The sequence below is a fragment of the Heteronotia binoei genome, chromosome 12 (assembly GCF_032191835.1).
Source record: "Heteronotia binoei isolate CCM8104 ecotype False Entrance Well chromosome 12, APGP_CSIRO_Hbin_v1, whole genome shotgun sequence".
NCBI classification, from domain to species: domain Eukaryota; kingdom Metazoa; phylum Chordata; class Lepidosauria; order Squamata; family Gekkonidae; genus Heteronotia; species Heteronotia binoei.
Window position 1 is genome coordinate 48,287,079 of NC_083234.1, and position 25,796 is coordinate 48,312,874.

Sequence of the window (25,796 nt, forward strand, 5' to 3'; positions counted from 1 at the left end):
TTCGGGCCATTTAAGCAATCAGCTGTGTGTATTTTTCTTCCAGGACTTCACAGCTTATTCTCCAACTGCAGCAAAAATTTTATATATACACACACACACACACTGTGGCTAATAGCCACTGATGGACCTCTGCTCTATATTTTTATCTAACCTCCTCTTGAAGCTGGCTATGCTTGTAGCTGCTACCACCTCCTGTGGCAGTGAATTCCACATGTTAATCACCCTTTGGGTGAAGTACTTCCTTTTATCCATTCTAACCCGACTGCTCAGCAATTTCATTGAATGCCCACGAGTTCTTGTATTGTGAGAAAGGGAGAAAAGTACTTCTTTCTCTACTTCATCCCATGCATAATCTTGTAAACTTCTATCATGTCACCCCGCAGTCGACGTTTCTCCAAGCTAAAGAGCTCCAAGCATTTTAACCTTTCTTCATAGGGAAAGTGTTCCAAACCCTTAATCATTCTAGTTGCCCTTTTCTGCACTTTTTCCAATGCTATAATATCTTTTTTGAGGTGCGGTGACCAGAATTGCACACAGTATTCCAAATGAGACCGCACCATTGATTTATACAGGGGCATTATGATACTGGCTGATTTGTTGTCAAATTCCCTTCCTAATAATTCCCAGCATGGCGTTGGCCTTTTTTATTGCAATCGCACACTCTCTTGACATTTTCAGTGAGTTATCTACCACGACCCCAAGATTTCTCTCTTGGTCAGTCTCTGCCAGTTCACACCCCATCAACTTGTATTTGTAGCTAGGATTTTTGGTCCCAATGTGCATTACTTTGCACTTGGCCACACTGAACTTCATCTGCCACGTTGACGCCCACTCACCCAGCCTCAACAGATCCCTTTGGAGTTCCTCACAATCCTCTCTGGTTCTCACCACCCTGAACAATTTAGTGTCATCCGCAAACTTGGCCACTTCACTGCTTACTCTCAACTCCAAATCATTTATGAACAAGTTAAAGAGCATGGGACCCAGTACTGAGCCCTGTGGCACTCCACTGCTTACCGTTCTCCACTGCGAAGACTGCCCATTTGTACTCATTCTCTGCTTCCTATTAATTAGCCAGTTTTTGATCCACAAGAGGACCTGTCCTTTTACTCCATGACTCTCGAGTTTACTAAGGAGCCTTTGATGAGGAACTTTATCAAAAGCTTTCTGGAAGTCAAGGTAAACAACATCTATTGGGTCTCCTTTGTCCACATGTTTGTTCACCCCCTCAAAGAAATGTAACAGGTTAGTGAGGCAAGATCTTTCCTTACTGAACCCATGCTGAGTCTTCCTCAGTAACTCCTGTTCATCAGTGTGCCTACTCATTCTGTCCTTGATAATGGTTTCTACCAGCTTTCCTGGTATTGAAGTCAGACTGACTGGCCTGTAGTTTCCCGGATCTCCTCTGGAACCCTTTTTAAAGATGGGGGTGATATTTGCTACCTTCCAGTCCTCAGGAACGAAGGCAGATTTCAATGAAAGATTACATATTTTTGTCAGAAGATCCACAAGTTCACCTTTGAGTTCTTTCAGAACTCTTGGATGTATGCCATCCGGACCTGGTGACTGATTAGTTTTTAATTTGTCTATCAGTTGTTGGACCTCCTCTCTTGTCACCTCAGTCTGACTCAGGTCTTTCAACACCCCTTCCAAAATAAGTGGTTCTGGAGCAGGCAAACACTTCTCATCTTCCACAGTGAAGACAGAGGCAAAAAATGCATTCAGCTTCTCAGCCATTTCCCTATCCTCCTTCAGTAATCCTTTGACCCCTTGGTCATCCAAGGGCCCCACTGCCTCCCTGGCTGGTTTCCTGCTTCTAATATATTTGAAGAATTTTTTATTGTTGGCCTTTATGTTTTTTGCAATATGCTCCTCATAGTCCCATTTTGCCTGCCTGATCACAGTCTTACATTTGATATGCCACATCCTGTGTTCCCTTTTATTAATCTCATTTGGATTAGCTTTCCACCGCTTAAAGGAGTCCTTCTTATCTTTTACAGCTTCCATTACTCTGTTTGTTAACCATGCAGGCCTTTTCTTATACCTGTTTGTGCCTTTCTTAACTTACGGTATATATTTTATCTGAGCTTCTAGGATTGTAGTTTTAAATAGCCTCCAAGCTTCCCCAAGGGTCTTGACTGTATTTACCTTTCCTTTCAGTTTCCTCTTCATATGCCTCCTCATCTCAGAGAATTTACCCCTTTTAAAGTTAAACGTGGTTGTGCTGGTCTTTTGGGGCAACTCTCTATTTATACAAACGGTGAAATCAATAATGTTATTTGCAAGCTTGAATAGCATTTTTAAACCACAGCGCCCACCCCTTCCCAATAAAGATATCACACAACATGGGCTTGCTTTTGTGCTTGAAGATGTATATGTAGTTTGCGTGTATGTACGTGCTTGCACGAGAACACTCAGCAACCCATATTTTTCTGTAGCAACCAAATTATAGGAGAAGGAGAGTACAGCAGTAAGCAGGTTGTGGACCACTTTTGACTGTCACAGCGTTTTTGTGGAGCAATTGCCGTTGTGTGTGTTGGCAAACTGAATAAAAGCCTATGATTTAGAGAGATCTCTTGTCCTGCTGCCTTTTAAATTTTCTTTCTGGAGAAGCTGGAACTGCAGTTAGGCTTGGTGAGCCATTACTAGCAGGAAGGGATGTGGGTGGAAAGAAGGCTTCTAGATGAGCAGAGAGGGTGGGAGGGTGTGTCCTGAGAAAGGCTCAGAGATAGCCAAATACAGCCTGAACAGCTAGATGTTTTTAGCTGCTCTGTGTTCCTACCTCTGTATCCAGGTGGTGCAAGGGGCAGAGCTGCAGAACAAACTGGGATTTCAGAATTGTAACAAATCACAGCTGCCATTAACACATAATTAAGAATCTCAGTTTAGAGCCAATAAACATACTACAGGTTATTGAGGGGTCTGCTAAGATTTATAAACTGCGATTGAGACATTTGAATGCAGTGGCTTCAAGTGATGAAATAAATACTTAACCCTTTTTGTAGTAACTGTAAGGGTTAAGTTAAAAATTATCATAGGAAAGAATCATCCGTAGAGAAGAATACTTCAGCACAAGATGACTTCCCTCACAATCTCCCTTGGTGAAGATTTCCCCCTTCCCATTTGAAACCCCAAAAGGCTGGTGTTTCACCATATCTTGGAAAACTTAGTAGAACTTACCTAAAAGAGGCTTCTTTTCCCCCTTTTTAAATATGCCATCATTGTTAAAAATGTTTTCCCCTCCCCCCCAATCTGTGGACTTTTCCTCCTCATGTTTTCCCCTTATGTCACTTTCTTTGCCAATTCAAATATAAAATTACTCTATCTGTTTTTGTATTATTTTAACTTGATGGAAGCTAACAAACCCAGACTTCCGGTTTTGGCAACCCAAACTGAGGAGCGGCTCGTGCCCGCGCATCCAGAGCTGCTTCTCAATCTAGTAGTTGAGGGGTCTTTCTCTTTGGAAGACCCGACTCTGGGACCCAGGTAGGGTCCTGGAAGGCAAACAGCTTGAGCGGTGGTTCGGGGTTGACGGCGGTGGCTGTCTCCCGATCCTCACTCGCTGTGAGCCTCGCTGCCCCGATTGCCATTTTTAAATGGCTCAGGGGTTGACTGCCGGTCTTCTTTTCTTCTTTTCCTCACTTAACGCTTCTGCATGAACTGGACAAGCTGCATCACCATTATGAAGATTGTAAGTTTTCTTTCTTTGTAATATTGAATTCTGAGGCACTGCTTCATCAAGCAGGGGAAGCGGTGAGCTGGGACTGAAGTGGAATATAGATAGAGGCAAAGACTGTGAAGGGGGGGGGGAACTCTCTCTTTCTAGGCTTCCAAAAGTTCCTGCCTAATCTGGTGGTTTCTATAACTTTAGCATGACAAATATGAACCACACCAGTTTCTAAACATAGAAAAGACGTGATGGCTGAATTGAATTGACTTGGTTTAATCCTTTTTCTGAAGAAAGAATTGGCTTTGGGAAAGTTGTTTGCAAGTATATACGAATGAGAACAACAGCAGGTATAAGAAGTAATGTGAAGTTTATGAAGATGTGCTCTGAATAATTTATGTGAGCTCTAAATGGACTTTTAATTTTCATGGGTTTTGTATATTGGATTATAAAATACAGGTATACTGTTGGCTGATGGAAGAATATCTATGGAAATTTTCAAAGTGGATTACAAACCCCTGATGGTGGATATTATGAATATAACGCTCTAATTTTGGTCTTATTTTTTATATGGTTTGATTATTCTTGACTTTTTTATTTTTATATATCCATTTTCCCCTTTTTTCTTTTCTTATCATATCTGGACTTTTTCATTCTCTTATTTTTATTCTGGGAACATCTGGATTGCTGTGTTTTGCCTTATTTTATTTTTTGGGGATATTTGATTTTTGACTCTACCTGTGGATTATAAATGGGGCATCTAGCCCTGGATTACAGTTTATAACCTGGATGAGTTTGTTAAGACTTGGACCTTATTGAACTAGCATTGTTAGAAAAGATGTCACAGCGAACTGTTTCTGTTTCAGTGAGTTGAATTGTTTTGGCTAGGTGGCACTAAAGATGTTGTACTAAAAAGATTTTGTTTAACATAAGTTTTATCATTGTTTTGGGTTTGGTAAATTGTGGATAGAAGTTAGAAGGTTGTTTCTCTAAGATCACTGTATAATATTGGTATTGTTTGACAGATACTAGCTTATCTAATATAAATAGGAACAAATCCTCTAAGAGGCAGCATACGGAATTTGTGGTTGTGAGTGCAAATATATTAATAAGGATGGAAAATAAAGCTGCAACTGGCTTTAAAGAAACAATTAAAAAAAATTGAGAAAGTAAACCACCAATACTTTCACCTAACCCTTTGTGTGACCCAGGGAAGTTTATGACCATGCAGGGAGATATGAAAGAGATGTAAAATACTCTATTAACTGCCATAGCACAGTTGACTGGCAAAGCGGATAACATAGGAGAACAGATGACAGAGATTAAACGAGTTCCTAGAGAACAGAAAACGGACAGCAGAGACTAATAAAACCCTGAAGCTACTGGATGCACAGATGATGGACAATACACAAAAGATGAAACAACTGGGAAAAGAACAGAATGTTCATGACACTAGACTTCTACAGCTGGAAATAGATAGAGCAGCCTATATGCTGAGGTTCCAAAATGTACCAGAAAAAAAAAACCTGAAGATCTACAGAAAATACTAAGTGAGGCCTTGGCAGAAATTCTACAGATGACTCCTGAAAGAATGCAAGAAGAGTTTGATCAAGTTAAACGAGTGCCATCAAGCTTTACGAGACAGAACAAATTGCCTAGTGAAATTCATTTGAAGCTTACAAGAAAGAGGACCAGAGATGACATTCTGAAGCAAGCAAGAGACAAACCAGTGACGATAGCAGGAAATATGGTGAAAATCTTGAGAGAGGTACCATGGCCAGTGAGACAAAAGAGGAGAGAATATCAAACTCTGACAAGCTTTTTGACAGAAACTGATGTACCCTACACATGGCTAATGCCAGAAGGTTTAATCTTTACCTATGAAGAGAACATATAGGATAAATTTTTTCTTTAAAGCTCAGAATTTTCTGGTTAGAGTGAAAGAAAAGAAGGAAGAGGAAGAGGAAGAAGAAGAAGGCTTCGATGAGGAGGATCCAAACAAACCACAGAAATATCCGACAAGACTACAAACTAAAAACGATAAAAAAGATAGTGATAAGAAAAATCCATAATGGCATCAATAATCTCTATTAATATGAATGGACTTAACTCTCCTGTAAAAAGGAGGAAAACCTTTAGATATTTGGCAAAATTGGAAATGGATATAATTTGTCTGCAAGAAACCCATATTATAGCTAAAGATCAACACCTGGAAAACAAGAAACTTGGCAGTTTGTAGCAACAGACAAGAATAAAAAGAAAAGGCGTGTGGCAATTTATATTAAGGACAAATTTAATCCACAATTACAGTATGCTTCTGAAGATGGAAGAATTCTTCTAGTGGAAGTCATGGTAGACAATTAAAAAATCCTATTTGCAAATATTTATGCCCCGAATGATCACCAGGATAAATTCTTCCAAGATTTACATCTCAAAATGTCAAATCTGGAATATGCAGAATATTGCATAGTAGGAGACTTTAATGCAGTTTCTGACAGACAATTGGACAAAAAAACCCACATAAGCACACTAAAATTAAGTTCTCAACTACCAACAACTTTTTGGAAGTTAGTAAAAGAACTGGACCTGGTTGATTAGAAAGATATCCAAATTCAGCAAATGTGGTCAAGAATTGATATGTGTTGGCTCTCTATAAACTTGGTTAAAGATTTAGTTGAGACAGAAATCCAAACAAGAGTCATATCAGATCATAGTCCTGTAATGGTAAAACTTAAAGGCGCACGAATGAGAAGAGCGTGGAGGTTAAATATTTCTGTTTTAAAAGACAAAGATTTAAAGAATCCAAGGCTGAAATGGAATTCTTTTTTAAACAGAATATAACTCAGGATGTCAAGATGCAAGTAGTTTGGGACACTGCCAAAGCATATTTCAGGGGCCTTGCAATCAGACACAGTGCAAAGGGGGGGAGGGAGAGGGAGGGGGGAGGGAAAGGGAGGGAGGGGGAGAGAGAGGGAGGGGAAAAGAGAGAGGGAGGGGGAGGGAGAGAGAGAGGGGGAGGGAGGGAGAGAGAGAGGGGGAGGGAGGGAGAGGGAGAAAAAAACGGAAAATATTCAAAAATTAATGTCCCAGGCAGGAGAAGCTGAAAAGAATTAAAAAGTACAACCGACAAGACAGGAGTATCAAAATAAGGTTAAAGAAACACAGCATCAACTTAATTTACTACTTAAAGAGGAGACAGAGAAAAAATTGAGATTTGCTAGACTAAACTTTGAACATGCTAATAAACCTGGAAGGTGGTTGGCTTATAGAATGAGAAAAGAGAATGCCAAAAGAATAATACCGGTTTTGAAAGATGAGAATAACAAAGAGAAAGTTCAAAGACAGGAGATATGCCAAATTGTGGAACCATTTTATATAAAATTATATGAAGACAAAAAAGTTCAAAAGGCAGATTTAGAAGAATAAGGCAAAATAATCTTAATAAATTTACAGAAGAACAACAAAAAATCTTAAATGGACCAATAATGATGAGGGAAGTGGGAGACGCATTGGCATCCCAAAAGAATGGTAAAGCTCCGGGTCCAGACAGTCTACCTGCTGAGTTCTATAAAGCTTATGAGGAGCCTTTACTGTTACCATTCAAATGTCTCCTTGAAAGGATTCAAGAGGCAGCCCAAATACCAGTTTCATGGCAAGAAGCTACAATATTCCTAATTCCAAAAGAAAGTGCAGATTTGAAAGATATAAAAAACTATCGGCCAATCTCTCTCTTAAATGTGGACTATAAAATTTTTGCAGCAATATGGCACAGCATCTGAAGGTTCTACAATCCACAATACATCAAGACTAGACACGTTTTCTTCCTAGAAGATATCTGAAAGATAATGTTAGAACAGTTTGCAATATAATGGAATATTATGAGAGTCACCCAGAGAAACAATTGGCATTAATCTGTCTGGATGCAGAGAAGGCCTTTGATAATGTTCGTTGGCAATTTATGCTGCAACAACTGAAGGGAATGGAATGTGGTGAAAATTTCCTGAGAACAATAGAATCAATATATTCCACCCAAAATGCAAGGGTGATGGTGAATTAACAGAAGCAACTGATATTCAAAAGGGAACAAGACAAGGTTGCCCACGATCACCACTCCTTTTTATTTTGTGTTTAGAGATATTGAATAACCAAATAAGAGAAGACACAAGTAATAAGGGAGCGGTGGTTAAAGGTGAACAATACAAATTGAGATCTTTTGCAGATGACCTGGTTTTTATATTAGAGCAGCCGACAGATTCAATTGACCGTCTTATAAACAAGATTAACCAATTTGGTTGCTGGGCTGGACTGAAGATCAATGTCACGAGCTGGGGCCGGGTCAGGCGAAGCCCAGGGGCAGTCCAAGGCCGGTAGCTGATGAGCAAAGAGGGTCCGATGCGCCAAAGCCAAATCACAGTCCAGGTATCGCAGGTCAGGGGTTCAGAAGCCGAAGTTAGGGGTTCCAGAAGTCAAGCCAAAGTCAGGGGGTCCAGAAGCCAAAGTGGATGCTAGAACGTCAGGTAAGTGACTAGTTGCTTCCACAAAGCCTTCTCCCAAAGCCCACAGCTATATAGCCCTCTGCTGTCTGTTGCTCATTTGGGCTAAGTGCTGACTCAGAGGGCGGCCAGGATCATGCTAAGACTCATGCATCCTTACTCCTAGAAGAGCCAAGATCCTTTCAAAACTCAGGGCTCAGAGAGCATCCTGCTCGTGAGCGTGCCGCCCTCCTTCGATCCCTGAGGTCCTGGCGAAGGTGGTCACGCACCCGAGCCACCCGAGAGGGCGAAGCAGGGGGGCTTGCGTCTTCTCCCGCAGGGGGCAAGGGCACTGGTGCAGGTGGCAGGGGCACAGTTTCTCCTGCAGGCTCGGCTTCTTCCGCAGGGTCCCCAGCACCCATGACAATCAACTATCGCAAAACAAAATTTCTGACGGAGAATATGATGATAGAACAAATCCAACTTCTCCAACAAAAATCAGGGTTTTTGTATGAGAAAAGAAATATTTAGGTGTATACATCTCAAACAAATGTAGCAGTTTAAAATGGATAACTACAATAAACTACTCAAAGAAATTTAAAAAGATTTGGAAAAATGGCATGATTTGAATTTATCTTTAAAGGGAAGAATAGCAATAAAGGTGAACATTTCGCCAAGACTGTTGTTCTTATTCCAAACTATTCCAGTACTCTTAAATAGTGGGTTCTTTCAAGAATTGAATAGAATGGTCTCTAAATATATTTGGTAAGGCAAAAAACCAAGAATCGAACTGAAGATATTGCAAGACTCTAAACTGAGAGCAGGTATGGGCCTTCCAGATTGGCAACTGTATTATAAAGCTTCTGTGCTCCTGTGGGTAAGAGACTGGATATTATTGAACGACAAGAGACAATTGCTCTTAGAGGGACATGATCTTAATTTGGGTTGGCATGCGTATCTATGGTATCAAAGACTTAAAGGACATTCTTATTTTAAGAATCATTAGTTTCGGAAATCGTCGTACCACACATGGTCATGGTTGAAACTGAGAATTTAACCGAAAATTCCAAGATGGGTATCCCCAGTAGAAGCATTCACTCCTCCAAATCTTTTAAAACCCAATCAGTTATAGATATTATGATCTGCTGGAAAAAGACAATCAACTAAAAACCAGAGAAGAGTTAGAAAAAATGGATATAAAAATGAGTTGGTGGTTGAGAATGCAAGTTGAATCTAGGTATGCTAAAGACAAGACAATAGATTTTAATACAGAATAGTATCCATTTGATAAAATCCTTCTAGGTCCTCAAGAAAAGCTAATTTCTAAGCTATATGCATACCTATTACAGATGAAGATGCAAGATGAGGTAGTAAAAGATTGCATGGTCCAATGGGTGAAAAACTTGGGACATAACATCACGTTAGAAGAATGAGAGAGGTTGTGGAAATTCAACATTAAACTAACCAAATCTGTAACCTTTAAAGAAAATCTGTATAAGATATTTTATAGATGGTACATAACTCCACAGAAATTGTGTAAGATGTATACTAACATGTCTAACAAATGTTGGAAATGTACTAAACATGTGGGTTCTTTTTATCATATGTGGTGGATATGTGAGGTGGTGAAAGACTATTGGAAAATGGTCCATGAACTATTACAGAAGATTCTGAAGACATAGATGCAATTCAAACCAGAATTGTTTTTATTGAATATATATGCTGAGGATTACTCCAAAGAGACGAAACATTTGTTGGCACATATTAATACAGCAGCCAGGATTCTTTTGGCACAAAAATGGAAGCTTCAGGAGATTCCCATGAGAATGGACTTGGTGGGGAAAATTCGGGAGACGGCTAAGCTGGACTATTTATCCCAGTTGTTGGCTGGGAAATCTAAGGAAGAAGCAAGAAAATACTGGTTGAAATTCTATATTTGGCTAGATACTCAAGACTCCTGAGATTCTTTGGTGTGAGCTTATATCTCCTTTCTCCTGTACTTTTCATTATAAGATTGCCTTTGTTGGAAATGTCAACTTGATTAGGTACTTTAGCAGGAAGACTTAACATAAATGTATCAAAATTTTGATGATCTAAAACTAAGAGATAATAATGACAACTTGTGTATTCTAAGAAAGTATACTAGATGCAGACTTGTATTCTATGAAAGTATATTGCATGCAGATCAAGTCAGATTTGTAACTATAATTTCTTATTCCCCTCTACCCCTTACTCTTAATTTCTGAAAACCAATAACACTTTTAAAATTGGAAGCTAACAAACCCATTTCATTTCTAGGGTAACCGAGATGAGAGCCAGTATGTCGATGAGGGTCTTGCCCACCAAGATGCCCAGGTCTGTAGCTATTCCCTTTCCTCTCTGCTTCAGGGCTGGGAGGATGGCTTTAGAGGAACCATTTTTGCCATTAGTCAGCAAAGAAATTATCAAACAGATTCTGTCATCCCTCATGATTTAAGCAATGGTAGGACAACTATTATTAGTTTTCTAACAGTCCCAGTCCTTTATGCCTAGAAGTAAGCTCTAGTCCCTGTTAATAGGGACCTTCTCCAAAATATGTGGGTGTCATGGTGCCACATTAGGGGTCACTGTTGTACGACTTTTCTAACAAGCCTTTGCCAACCAATTCAGGAAGTGTTACAGGCCTTTAAGAAGGGGGGTGGATGTGGAGGGATGTAAATCCAGATTCACAGAGGTAGCTGCTACCTTTGAGTCTCCCCTGTGAAGTTCTGGGGCATCTGGCTAACTCCTGTCTGAAAAATGATGCTGGACAAGATGGGCTTTTGGTCTGATTTAGCAAAACAATGACATCTTCATCTTTTCAAAACTAGCATTTTAATTTTATTTCTGTACTTTTATAATATTTAGTGCCTGTATGAAGCTGGGGAGAACAGATGGGGGACAGATGAGGCCCAGTTCATGACTATCCTTTGTTCCAGAAACAAAACTCATCTTCTAAGGGGTAAGATTTCTATTGTTCTGTCTTATTATTCTAAAAATACTTTTCCGGTTGAAAATCTGTGATGCATTAGGACAAATACAAATAAAGTATACTCTCCCTAATGCTGTACAGATAACAGAAGGAAGAATTTTACATCAATCTTTATCTCATTTCCCAGATATTAATTATCTTCTCTGGAGGATACCACTTAACTTGCTAACAACAGTTGCACAGTTCAAGGCTTGCCTTGCATAATCTAACTCAGGGCCTTTGCCGAGGTCTCACAGCTTCAGTCAGTCTTGCAGAACTCTCTTCCACTTTCCTTTTGGGCCTTTTCCAACATAATTTCCTTCTACATGGAGGAAGAACATGAGACATATTGAGCCTGAATATTTTCATTTCTGACATAAGTTTCTGGATACCTTTACAAAGATGGGTAACATTAGCATGAATTTTAATTCCCACCCCCACCCCAGCCCCAACACAAGTATTCAAATGAAGGAAGTATTGTGATCTGGATCTGATTATGAGATGCCACATGTTTTACATTAAAAGCTTGTCTGAAAAACAAATCTCAAATCAGATCACAGGAGGAGGAGTTAAAATCACAGCAAAAGAGTTTATTGCTACAGATTAAGCTATATGCATAAGACAGAGAAAATAGCTATCATATCCACTAGTTACATTTTCCTGTTCTTTTCATTAGATCTGTAAGCTAAACTAATAGATTTTTTTTATTTATATCCCGCCCTCCCCGCCTAGGCGGCTCAGGGTGGCTAACAACAATTCAACATTAACATAAATAGGTAAAACATTGAATTTAACAATTAAAATTAAACATATAAAAACCAGTTAATTAAATTAAAATACATAGTTTAAGTTACATTATATATATCTGGCAGCAATAAAGCTGTTCTGGCGCTGGTTCTGCCAGTTTAGATAATATTATAGATGGTGGTTCTTTGTTCCTAGCAACTCAGCAGTCGATATCGTTATAAGCTTGTCTAAAAAGGGCGGTTTTGCAGGCCCTGCGGAACTGGTCGAGGTTCTGCAGGGCCCGCACGTTCTCCGGAAGCTGGTTCCACAGTGCAGGAGCCGCAACTGAAAAGGCCCGTGCTCTGGTGTTTTGGAGTTTGGCCTCTCTCGGCCCAGGGATGGTCATTTTGTTTTTACCCACTGACCTCAGTGCCCTCTGGGGTTCATATGGGGAGAGACGGTCCCTTACGTAGGCTGGTCCTCGGCCATATAGGGCTTTAAAGGTAATAACCAACACTTTGTACTGGACTCGGTAGGTAATTGGCAGCCAGTGCAGTCCGCGCAGCCCCGGCCGTATGTGCTCCCATTTCGAGAGCCCCAATAGTAGTCTGGCCGACGCGTTCTGCACCAGTTGCAACTTCCGGGTCCGGCACAGAGGTAGCCCCAAGTAGAGGGCATTACAGTAGTCCAATCTTGAGGTGACCGTTGCATGGATCACTGTTGCGAGGTCACGACGTTCCAGGAAGGGGGCCAACTGCCTTGCCCGCTTCAGATGGAAGAATGCTGACTTGGCAGTGGCTGCTATCTGGGCCTCCATTGATAATGAAGGCTCCAGTAAAACACCTAAACTCTTTACCTGGCGCACTGGTTTCAATGGTGCGCCGTCGAAAGTTGGGAGAGCTATTTCCCCTCCCCGGGCGCCGCGGCCCACACAAAGGACCTCTGTCTTCGCTGGATTCAACTTCAGCCCACTCAGTCTGAGCCACGTCGCTAAACTAAACAATGCAGAAGAGATACCTTTGACATCACTGCATGGATGTCTGTGGAACAAATGTACTTTCAGATCCCCACCTATTTGCTGCAGAGGAATTCACCTCCCAGCATTTGGACAAAGGGTAACATATATTGCTATTCTTGAACCCTTTCCTGCCTTCATTAAAGGAAAGCCTCTTCCAATCCAGATTTTGGAATTTGCCCACATAGGAAGGTTAATCCCACTCAACCTAGGGTACATATCCCACATATCTCAGTACCTAGATCCAGGGGCCATTTTGTAGAAAAATAGGTGGTGGAGCTCATCCAGGGAATGTTATGCTGCTGCACATACTATTCAATGGACAAGGTGGGAAGGAGGAGGGGAAACCCTCAGAAAGGTTCAGGAGCTGCACTCCCGTGAGCTCCTGCTAAACCCAAGACCTGCCCAGATCATGTTTTACATAGCTATTCATTTTTCTTACCTGGCAGGTAGAGCAAATGGTTATCTCTCTGTGGAAATTCATCTTTGCTCTGCTAACCTCTTGGTGCATTTTACAACTCTCTTCCCTGGAAAATCAAGCAGCTGTCAGGATCCAAGGACTAGATGACCCTTGAAGTCCCTTCCAACTCATGATTCTAATTTAAGTACCATGCATCTCCAAATCACAACAATTCTAATTGTAACCTATAGTTGGGCCCTGACTGAACTTGCAAATCATACCTGTAATGCAATCTGTAATCAGTAGACTACTTAACTAAAGATTTAGTTGATTGATTGTAGGGGCAGTTCTTATTGATAGAACCCTCACCTAATTGATATATCTGAGGTTACATTTATTTCTAGTGTGTTACTTTATAGGGAAAGCAGGAGGAAATATTAAAGCATTCTGATGTTTATAAATTGTAAGTTCCCTTGTACATACTCAAATTTCAAAAGCTTTCAAGAATGAACACTTAAGAATCCCATACCTGGATAGCCTAGTCAGTGTGCTCAAATGTTACATGGATCTTCAGACTTGAGTTTCAGAAACTGGAAATAAATTTCCATGCTATCTCAATGGGATCTTCCAGCTCAGTTAACAGAGTGTTTCTGATATTTTGATTCAGAATTTTTATGTCAGAGTTACACTAAAAATGGGAGTACTACTCTTCAGAATTTTCTTGCACTTAAAAATGCCCTTTCTCTTTTCAGTATTTGATTGCTACAAGCAAATCTCTGGTAAAGACATTACAGAAAGCATTAAATCTGAGATGTCAGGTGACCTTGAAGATGCTCTACTAGCAGTAGGTAAGTCTCTTATTAAACTGTAGAAATGAATTTGGGTGCAGCTTTTCTATTAGTTACCAGTTTTTGGCAAGCCAAGAATTGGAAGTGCCTTTAATAGTTACCTTGGTTGTGTTGTTACAAGGGTGGTTTGGTTTTATATGTTTGTATCCCTCCCCTACTCTCACACACACTTCCCAAGGAATTTGGGGCAATCCACACATTATCCCATTTTCTTCTTCATAACCGGCCTTTGGTAAGTTAATCTGACAAAGATTCAGACCCATGGAGGGTCATTCAGCAAGTTTTATGGCTGACAAGGATTTGAACCTAGATCTTTCCATTTTTCCTTATTGGCTCCCCCAGGCTAATGGTAGCTTTTGACCTGGTTGTTATAGAGCAGTTAAGAGCTTCTCTGCTAGATGTTTCCGGTTGGCAATGTGCTGCTTGTATGTTTGTATTTTCATAATTTACTGTGGCACTCTGTTGCAGAGCAAAAATTATGCTTGCCTGCATTTGGTGTGCTGCTCAGAGAGTATTGACAATGCGTGTGAGCAGTTGTCGCTCAACCCTAATGAGTTCAGATTTTCTATGTTGGACTTGTGAAATGACCTTGTGCCAAGTCATAATTTTGCTCTATCTAGTTCAGCATTGACTATTCTGCTCTTGACCACTCCGCCAGCTGCCATCTCTTGCTTTGCTAACCTTGCTTCTTTTACTTCTTACAGTAAAATGCATAAGAAATAGGAATGGCTACTTTGCTGAAAGACTGTACAAATCCATGAAGGTAAAAAAATGGGTTTGATTGTTTAAAGCACACACCCCACCCAACTAGGAGGACCCCTTTGTGTATGGATCAAACCAAACTACGTCCTCCGTTGTTTAAATGCCTGAAATCCCCAAATTTTGCAACTGGAAGGACAATGCATTTGAATTGTATTTGTGCTGTGTTGCAGTGAAATCATTAGAAACTTTAAGAGGGTTTCTTAAGCACCACAGCACATATAGAACAGGGGCTTCCAAGGTTTTGGGGCCTGGGGGAGGCACCTTTGGAATTCTGCCACAGGATAGTGGGTGCAACTGCAAAATGGGTGCTGCAGGAAGTTGGGTCAACCCACAAAATGTCAGGGAGTTATGTATCACTCTTGATAGTAACTCTTTCAACATTTCAGGTAGAAGCTCTGCTTAACAGGATGTTTTTTTAGAGGAATATATTGTTTAAAAATATTTTCTTGTTTACATCTTATCTTCACTCACACAGTGGGCTGTGGTGGCAGTGGCTGCCAAACCAATGTGTGGGTTGTTGTTGTTGTTTTTTTGTAATCTGCACAGGCAATCAGATATCCAGTGGCCAATCAAAAGTCTATAGGCTAAAAATCCTTTGCCACACCCACTTTTTAAAAACACTTAGCAGGCACCACATTGGGGACCCCTGGCATGAGAGGGGGCTGTAATGTAGACATGAAAATGACAAAAGAAGGCAGCAGGGAAAGACTGGCTCATTCTGTTGAGTGAAGACTTTGTACAAACCCAGAACTACTACAACTTTACCCAGTAGTACCTCTTTTGTTTTCTAAGAACAGACCCAAAAATCATCAACACCACACTTTCAAAACTGTTTCTGTCTTCATTCTGCCCAGAGGTGCATTTCAGTTTTTCTGCATTGACAGATTGCAGTCTTGTTGCTTTAAGCAACATCAAAAAGGGGGAAAATAATTCTAGATTCCTACTGCATACTAATTTCAAAAATGTGAATTAATTTTAAAAACTCCTTCCCTAATGCTTGGGTACCAGGAACATATTAGCACATAGAACTTTTGATACAGGAAGGGTGTTTAGTCTTGTTCTGTTTGTGGCGCTCAGCTTCTTGTCATCCAAATTAATATCTCTAAGAGTTTGGGGCGCAATAAAGAGGTTTGGCAGGGAACTGGATTCATTATTCTTTACCACTGTGATTTTAAAGTCAAACACCCAAGATCATGCCTTTCTTAAATTCCAGCATCCATTAACTTTAATTGATTACTACATAGTGGGTCTGTGTACATTAACTCATGTAGCATTCAAGTTCCCACTTCACCTAGAACAAGCACTGAAAAGGGGGAGGGGACTTGACAGATTCCAGTATTATACATGCCCATTTGGGGGTATTGACTTAGAGAGCCAATTTGGTAGTGGTTAAGAGCATGGACTCTAATCTGGGAGAACTGAGTTTGATTTCCCCACTCCTCCACATGCACCTGCTGAGTGACCTGGTCAGTTACAGTTCTCTCAGAGCTGTTTCTCTCAAGAGCAGTTCTTGAAAGGGTTCTCTCAGCCCCACCTGCCTCACAGGTGTCTTTTGTAGGGAGGGGAAGGGAAAGGAGATTGTAAACCACTCTGAGAGTATAAATATTTGGTATAAATCCAATCTCCTCTTCCTCCTTCGAGTGCAAATATGTTAAAAGGTAGCTAATCTATGATCTTGAATATGCACTGATGTTTGCTACAAAAACGTAAATTGATTTGATACCTCTAATTTCCATGACTTCACCCAAAGAAATTGTGTTTGGGTGACTTGCAGAGAACTTTAAAGACCCTTAGCAAGTGCATTCCCCCCAATAATTGTAATTCCCAGAATTCCCTGGAAAGAATGAATAACTACTTAAACCAATTTAAGTTTGCAATGAAGGGTTACTTCAAATTTTTCTTTTCTCCTCCATCAAGGGTATGGGGACTGATGATAATACACTTATTCGAGTCATGGTGTCCCGCTGTGAACTTGACATGATCGATATTAAGGCAGAGTTCAAACGGATGTATGGAAAATCTCTCTACTCCTTCATTAAGGTGAGTTTGGTTTTGCCTCTGGGAAGCTCGTAAATTTATGTGCGCTTAAACATTTGACTGTAGTTTCGTAAGCTAAGAAAGATTAAAAAGCACGCTGTAGCAGAAAATCCTCCTGTGCAAGCTTCACTGCACTGAATGGGAGCACTGCTGTGCTTTTGCACATCTTGTCAGGGCTGATAGAAGACATTTTGCCACTTGAGTGTGTCACAAGAATTTGGAGGCCAACAATCTAATAGTGGTTTGCATTTCTCATCCAGGGAGACACTTCAGGAGACTACAGAAAAGTTCTACTCCTTTTGTGTGGCGGCGAAGACTAAGAAATGAATGATCCATGTCCCCTGCTTTTGGCATTGCCTATAGTTGACCTCTAAGTGATCTCAGCCTTTAGCAATAATGCTTTTATTTCTTGGAGAATGCTTTGATGTAATAGAGTGTCAGTTTGATATTATGCTAAACTGAGATTTTGCCAGCTAGAAGATCTGTTCAAATAAGCTTTGATAGATTATCATGTCCTTGGTAGCAGGAGGAAGACTATTCAATATAGGAAGTATGATTTTAAAAAATCTGGTCTCTTTCTTTGTGGTCCTGGCCAATGCTTCCTCTAAGCTGTGGAATCTTGTGAACCACTGCATAAACTAGCTTGCTTTGGGGCCATTTTTCCTAAGGTAAGACAAAAATGTGTGAGCCAGAGGCTAAAAAACTGTGAGCTAGCTCACACTAACTCAGCTTAGAGGGAACACTGGTTCTGGCTATTCATCTATGCTACAGAAAGTAGCCACAAACCAGAAACTTTCCTGTTGCTCCTTTTTTTTTTTTTTGCAATTATTCTTTTTATTTTCTCTCCAAAACCCCAAAAACACAAATGAGATACAAACAAACCCAACAGCCATCACAACAACAAAACTAAACAAACAACATAACATAAATCAGGATGGAGAATGCAGCCTCCATACATTCAATAGTGCACAACCCTATATCTTTTTCACTGTTTTTTAACCCCATTTCTCTCAACATATTAGCTTACTATTCACTGAATAAATAGTAAGTAGATCCTCATACCATTATTTATATTTACATATCCAATAATTTACCTTATTTCTGTTCTGTTCTGTTCCCAATATATTTGGCAAGAGGAAGAACAAGAAAAAAACATTCTATGGAGAGGGGGGGACCACCCTCACCCAACTGGGAGATCCACTACAAAGTGAGCAACCCTCTTTTGTTCTCTCTCTCTCTCTCTTCCTCTCTTTTTATTTCTGGAGGGTTCTGTAATTTTTAATAGTTGGTCTATTAAGACTTTGCACCTCGCCTCCTTACTCATTTTTCTATTGACAGTACTATGGTCTTCCTTCTGAGATGAATAGTTCTTATTATGGGCTGAATTACCCTTACAGAGATCCTCTATTTCTTACTCTGTATCCAAGGACTCCATTTCTGTTACTACCACCAATACATCACTTGCACCATGTAAAAAGTCTTTTTCTCGGTTTTGTTCCAAAACCTCTTGGGGTCTCAAACTATAGATAACCTGTTTCAGCTCAGAACTGACTAGCTTTCCTTCTTTAATCACTTGAGTTGTCCCATCTACTTCCACTATTTGATTCTCAGCCTTCATTTTAACATCCAAAGGTCTTAAAGACTGGCTTAAGTCCAAAATCTCTTCCCTAGTTCCTACTATTTGTTCCTGTAGGCTATCCATTTTTAAATGTAATCCACCCATCTACTCTACATAGATATGCACTGTGCAATTTGTCTCCTACCACGTTGTGGACTGTGGATCTGATAAAGCTGCTGGAAGACATCTGATCCTTGAAAGAAACACCATATGGTTGTACTCTGGGTAGCCGCGTTGTCAGATTGCACAAAGTGTGTGTAAAGCAATGTGTCCTCACTGAAAAATCCCCTGCCTAAGAAACCCCCCTACCGGGGGCCTATCGAGTCTTCCCACCTCAGAAGACCCCCAAAGCTAAGCGGTCCAGCACGTATCTGCAGAGCCCTGCAGAACGTGTCCATTCGTCATTGCGCTGACATCCCTGTTGCTCCTTTTGACTGCGGTTGATTGCACTTCTTGCTATTGATGACATTTTATGGAGATTAGGTTTGACTTTAGGATACTTTGGAGATCCTGTCTGCTGCATTTTAAAAAGTTGTCCTAAGTGTTCTTTCTTACATACTGGCCAGGCTTCATAAAATATTAGTATATATCAAGTTGCCAGTGAATACATGAATTCTTGCCCAATGTGTGTGTGTCTTTTTTGTCTTGAGATGAAGAATAACCCCCATCCCCGGATGGGAACAATAAACTTAAATTTATTTTCAAACATGCAAATAAGTGCCAGGTTGTAATATGGAAACTAGGGGTGTGCAAGAAAAAAACCCCTCAATATTTTTTGGGTTCAGATATATTGAACCTGAAAAACATTGGTATCTCTCAATATTCCCAAATCCCAATACCAGTATGGTATTCAGAAAATATTCAGGAAACCTGGATTTTTTTGGTTCCATTATACTCTGTGGGTACTATCATAGTCAGTGGATTCACCCAGATTGCAAGATCTTTAAACACCTTCAGAGACTCATGTGGCTTAGAGAAGGCATTTAAAGGTCCTTTTAATTGCTGTTTAAGTTAATCTATCAGGTGGTCCCAAAAAACCCCAAATGAACACCTTGGCCATTTTGGATGTCCTGAAAAGAACACCTTGGCCATTTTGGATAAACAAAGAGTTACCCAAATTGCTATTCAGCTGAACCAATATCTGAAAAATACCAAGAAGGTATTTTTCAAGTATTTTTTCAGTTCAGAAATAACTAATGCACACCCCTAATAGAGACATGCGTAGTTCTACTGTGGGCTGGGGCCCTTTCCTGTTTATGTTTATGTGCCAGTCTCTGATCCACAATCTAGTAACCCATGTTGCATCCTGTGGGAATTTTTAAAAAGACCATGTGAATAGTCTTCATACTTATGGGGGAACCCCATCCTCCTAAATGCTTTAGAAACTAGATGGCCTGTGTAGGGCTTTTATTAGCTATAGATATTTTCTCATTACAGACCTCTGTGTTTCTAATACTGGCCTCTTGCAGGATATTCTGTATTTCCCTGTATAGAAGAAACTGGGCCAATTCCAAAGCCTGTGCTTTGCATGTATGTACACACTATTTTTGTCAACAGAATGCAATCTGCAGGATAAGCAAATGTGTGCAGATATGTATAATGTCTGTCAGAATATTGAATGTTGGTATATAATTTAGACTTTGGTGCTCCTGTTCTTACCCTGGTTATGGTGCTGGTTGTTCAAAATATGTAAACTACTTTCATTTGATTATGTGCTAATTCTGACACATTTTTGTACCTTTTCTACAATATGGCAGAGGTTAACCTTGAATTGTTTCTTAAGCTTGAGTTTCTTGTTCATCTAGGAATGCTGCTTTGGAGAAAGCATGAAACTGAAAAATTGATTCTGTGTAATGTAAGACTTGCTGTCTATCAGAATGGAACTTAAGCTGCATTCTGAACAGGAAACTTTTCCTAATAAAGTGGGGTATTTGTCAGGATAAAGCAATTGTTGAAAATGTGTTACATAACTGGAAGAGAATATTAATCTGGCATAGAAAGTAGATAATACACAGTGACCATCTGAAGTGTAAAATTGTATTGTGATGCTTGCTTTGCAGTTCAATAAATCAAATTTGCCTCTGCTGGTATATGGTGTTTTTGTTTTTAATGGCACAAAAGAGATAGGCCAAGAACTTCTCATATTGATCTCATCATGAGCCTCATAAGGCAGAACAGAACCTGAACAAAGACCTAGTCTCTTTCTGCACTTCATTTAATCTCTGGCATCAGGAACACACAGATCAACAAGGTTAGCATTTCATATTTTCCACAGCAAAAGTTACTCTCCATGTATGTTAAAACTGCAAAAAAGCAAGGGCAACAGGAACCCAGCAGAACGGAATCAAAGTCCCAGAGAATCTCTGCAGTGGAAACAGAAGATGGGGGTGTATTTATGCAAGTCCAAAAGAATTAGTGCCATCATGGCAGTGCAAACCCAACAGGACTAAGGTCAAACCAGAGAATCTCTGCAGGAAAAACTGAAGGTGGGGGGACATTTTTGCAAGCGTAGCAGAACCAGTGCAATGTACTAGTCCCTGGCCTAACCCAGTGCTATTGTGCCAATGCTAGCTCAACAGGACTGATGTCTAGCACAGAATCGCACTCCCAAGTTGCAAGTCCAGCAGAACCAATACTATGTCCTAGTGCCCAGCAATACCAGTGCCACTTGCATTGCAAGCTTAGGACTTACCTAAAAGCAGAAAGTCATAAATCCAAGCAAGGGCGTGTGGGATTTTGCAAGCTCTGCAGGAAGATGGGAAGTCAACATAAAGGAAGGCTGGCTAATGGAGGGGAGAGAACCCTCTTGAAACTGACATAACTAGTTTGAAATTAACAGTGTTTCCAAGGCTGGAGTATTTCTTTCTCTCCCCCCCCCCCTCCTTGATTTGAAGTTTGGTAAACATTTTGTTCCAGTGGAGACAGTCTGTCTGAAAATGTAGGGGGGAACTGGAGCTGCCATTTTTAAGTCTAGACACAGTTCCGCTGAAGAGTAGAGACTTCCCCCTTGAAGTGCAAGGAACACTGAGCATTGTGTCATCTTGATTAATTATTTGATACCTCACTTTCTTCCCCAATGGGGAACCCAAAGTGGCTGACATCATTCTCCTTTCCTCCATGTTATCCTCCTACAAGCCTCTGAGGTGGGTTATTTCCTGCACTTCCCCCAAGTGGGGTCAGGGGCGGTGACAATTGAAATACTCAAGTTAAAATATAACAAACAAATTTTAAAATATTTATAACCAACATCAGAAAACTCCATTTCCGGCGTCCACAAATGCCTCCCACAAGAGCAGGGCGTGCTGTGATTAGAACAAAACCAACTCAACGGATGCAGTTCACCCGGGGAGGCCGAGATCCTCAGGTATCCGCTGGCTCAACCAAAAGCCTGGCGGAATTTTAACGACTAACAAGTTTTTAGCGTACTATAGACTTTTGTAAATTAAAAACGAGGGCTTATTCCTAAATAAAGCACGGGTCAGCCACCTCCATGTTAATCCAGTTTGTAATCTCTATGGTTACCCCTCGCAGTAATGACAACAGAGGCGCACGCGCGTTAAATCAAGAAACCCGCGGAGGCGACCAAGGTAGGTCCTTCCTCGGCGCATGCGCGTTGTAGTGGCCGCCTGGCTGTGGTAATAATGGCGGCTCCATGGTGTTAACCGTCAGTTTCCTCTGTCGTGATCGCCGAGCTTTGGTGCCTGGCTCAGTCCCTATGAGGAGGCCGCAGCAGCTGGGCGGCCATGGGCTCGCTGAGCAGCCGGGTGTGGAGGGGGCAGGGGGGAGCCCCGCGCGGAGGGGAGGCAGCGGCGACTGTGGCTGTGAGGGGAGACGGCAGCGGCGGGAGCAGGGGGAGCCGCAGCGGGGCGGCCAAGAGGAAGCGGGGCGGCCCTGGCGATGGCACGAGCGACAGCGATAGCGACGGGGAGGGCGAGCGGGAGGAGCGGCTACTTAACACCCCTAGAAGGTATTCAGCGGAAAGGCGGACGTGTGAACGGGGAAGGGGGGGAAGCTGCCAGAGCCCCCGTGGAGAGTTTGTAAGCAGCAGCCCGTGAAGGGCTGTAGTTTCTCCTCTCTCAGCATCGGGTTACACTACTCCTTAACATGGAGGTTCAGCTTTAATATATGTAGTACAGTGGGTGAGTCGTGCTAGCCACCAAAAGCTGCACCGCCGGGGTCACGCAGAAACAACATCAAGGGCATACACAAAGCAGGAGTCAAGTAGCACCTTTAAGACCAACAAACTTTTATTCAGAATGTAACTTTTCGTGTGAATAAAAGTTTGTTGGTCTTAAAGGTGCTACTTGACTCCTGCTTTGTTTTACTGCTTCAGGCTGCCCTCCTGGATCTAAGGGCATGCACAGTTCGTTATACAGAAAATTAGGGTTATGTAAATAAACCAAAAGGGGGGGCAGGTTGGAAGGGTAAATACCACCCGACAGCCTGATGAGTGCTGAGCATGTGACAACTGTTAAGAATATTGAGATCTGTAGCATACTTACATTACATTGTAAATTCCACATGAGATTACTTATTATCATTGCCATCCTAAGCAGGTGTACTTCGACTCCTATGGGCCTTTTCAACCTCTCGGAAATGTTTCTAGGCCTTGGCCTGGATAGCTTAGGTAAACTCGATCTCATCAGATCTTAGAGCAGGGGAGGCCAAACTTGCTTAACATAAGAGTCACATAACATAAATATCAGATGTTCAAAACCCGGAAGACATGAATGTTTGAGAGCCAGGAGGAAGGAAGGCAAATAGATGGGAGAGGTGGAAAGAAAGCGACTTTAAATGCATTCTCCAAGCCACTGGCTGGCTTGGCTTGAATAAGTGATTTAAAGAGAGAAATGCCTTCTCCACCTGGCCAATAGGGTGGTGGGGGCTTTGAGAGCCACACAATATGTGTGAAAGAGCCACATGTGGCTCCCAATCCACAGTTTGGCCACCCCATCTTAAAAGCTAAGCAGAGTTTTTAGTACTTGGATGGGAGACTTCCTTGAAATTTCTAGTTGAGAGGATAGGGGCAGGCTTTCAGCCGCCTCTGAATATTCTCCAGGCCCCCAGAAGGGGTCAGTCACCGGAGGTCAATGTGACTTCCATGCGCAGACACACACACATGCAAATATACAAAAAATACTCCAAAAAGTGTTTCTAGGACTGCAGTATATAATATTCCTTATAGCATGTGAGGAGGCATATAAATCAGAATTCTGGCTTTGGTTGTGCAGGGTCAAATCAAAGATAGTCAGATGAACTGATGACTTGATGTTTTACTTGGACTATTATATTATCTGTGATTCTTCCTCCCCCCCCCCCCCCCGCATTACAGATCAATACAATATAGGAATATTCTTTCATAACTCTTAGGGATAATTACCTAACAACCAAACATTGAAACTTCCAAGTTTGCCTAATATTAGGCAATGGCTCTGCATTTTAAATTTTTTTTAGAACTGGAAAGCTCTAATTTCCATTAGAAAATAGAAACACAAACCACTGCCTTAGATATCTGGCAACAGCCTTCCTATGTTTTTTTTCCCTTAGTAGTTAATATTCAGAGAATGCTGCTTATGGTACGTAATAGCTATTTTAACACACCTGATAGCTAGTGATAAACCAGGCCTAAAGCAACATAAGTTCATGGCTGTTACTAGACATTGGGGCTGTAAATTGTGTTGTATGAAGAAACTCTCTTCCACAGAGATAGCTGGAGCACATCATTTCCATGTTTTGAGGTCTTCCATATGGATTCTCAGCCCTGAGTTCAGTGGATTTGGAAAGCTGTTGTTTTTCCTGCTTTTCTACAGCATTGTGATGCATTTGTGCACCTCCAAGGGTTTCTACAGCTTTTCTCCTACCTTTCTCAAACTTGCTTTACTCCAAGGTTTTGGAGAAGATTGCAGTAAAGCTTGGATAGCTGCTGTGTAGGGAGGAAGATTCTGTTTTCTGGCCCACATGGAAGCCATTTCTTCCCCCTGTCACTAGGTTGCTTAATTTTTTGTCAGCACTAGAATATTGTTATATTGATATAGCATAACAATAGGTGTAGCAGGTTCTTTGAATTCCCAGCTTTCATTTTTAAAAAGGTAAGTCTACTCCTTTCTTGGATAGGTAGGAGGAGAAAAGGCATATATTCACAAGGAAATGTACTAGACACTTTCAAAAAACAAAATCAGAATTTAGAGAGCCTGCTCTTACAATGGTATATTAATATAACAATATTCATCTTGCACTGACCTTTTAAAAAAAATGGAGACATGCTTGTGGCCCCTTCTCTGGGGATTGGGCCATGTGGAGGCCCCATTGTTGCTGTATTTTATTTGCAGCTGCACCAGGAATGGGAAAATAACACAATCCCATGTGGAAGAAATCTTTGTCTGCATTAATTTATTAAAAATCCATGTAATACCTTTTATTGACCAAACATTGTGCACGCTGACACAAACATTGAGCACGCTTTTGAGTTCATCAGAACTCATCATCCTGTAGATTTTACAAAAATCAAACAACAAAGGAGGGAGAAAAGCAAACATTTCAGATCCCGATCTGAAGTCCCTGACATGCCAGCCTTTAAAGTTAGATGCTGACATGTTCACAGACACTAGTTTGATTGCTGTAGGTGCTAATTACAGCTTAATCCCATAGTCTAGAATGGGGGAAATGGGAGAAAGTTCTTTTGTCATTTGTAGCATGAATTGTACATCATTTGTGTATGTATTCATGGGTTGTCTGTTGTTTAGAGAGGCGTGGCGGGCAGATGAGCACCTTATGGTAAATCAGTAACAACCTAAATGGGAAGTCACAGTTAAAATCTTCTAACACATAATTTCCTAGATATCCTTGGTCTACTCACTCTTACTTAGCCTCAAACCCATCATCTGAAGAATGGGAATACCGTAATTATATTTTAAAGTAGTAGCCATATTAGTCTGTAGCAGCAAAATAAAATAGGAATGCAGTGTCACCATAAAGACTCATACCATTTATTTCAGTACTAGTTTTTGTGAGCCTCATTGGACTTCATCAGATATATGGTAGGCTGTGACTTATGAGAGCTCACATTGAAATAAATGTTAGTCTTTAAGGCGCCACTGAATTTTTGTTTTATATAAATATATTGACATACATCACCAGGTTATTGTACAGAAGGCAAAGAGCAGGTTTTTATACCACATTTTTCTCTATCTTGAGGCTCAAAGCGACTTAAAATCGTCTTCCCTTCCTTTTCCCGCAACAGTCACCTCATGAAGTAGGTGAGG

The 25,796-nt window shown here is 40.9% G+C and overlaps 2 protein-coding genes across 3 annotated transcripts in view; both read left to right on the forward strand.

Moving 5' to 3' along the window:
* The window catches only part of ANXA4 (annexin A4), a 32,231-nt gene extending 11,607 nt beyond the window's left edge, over positions 1-20,624 (forward strand). The window contains exons 7-12 of one of the 2 annotated variants that reach the window (XM_060251009.1): positions 10,438-10,494; positions 11,026-11,119; positions 14,022-14,117; positions 14,822-14,880; positions 16,797-16,919; positions 17,177-20,624. In XM_060251009.1, the coding sequence (XP_060106992.1) occupies positions 10,438-10,494; positions 11,026-11,119; positions 14,022-14,117; positions 14,822-14,880; positions 16,797-16,919; positions 17,177-17,236 (489 nt within the window). In that variant the 3' untranslated portion in view covers positions 17,237-20,624. The remainder of the gene's footprint in view (positions 1-10,437; positions 10,495-11,025; positions 11,120-14,021; positions 14,118-14,821; positions 14,881-16,796; positions 16,920-17,176) is intronic. The other variant, XM_060251010.1, reaches the window with a different exon arrangement.
* Positions 20,625-22,203: 1,579 nt separating this feature from the next.
* Positions 22,204-25,796, forward strand: part of GMCL1 (germ cell-less 1, spermatogenesis associated) — a 31,024-nt gene continuing 27,431 nt past the window's right edge. The window contains exon 1 of the mRNA XM_060251075.1: positions 22,204-22,501. Within this exon, the coding sequence (XP_060107058.1) occupies positions 22,278-22,501 (224 nt within the window). The 5' untranslated portion in view covers positions 22,204-22,277. The remainder of the gene's footprint in view (positions 22,502-25,796) is intronic.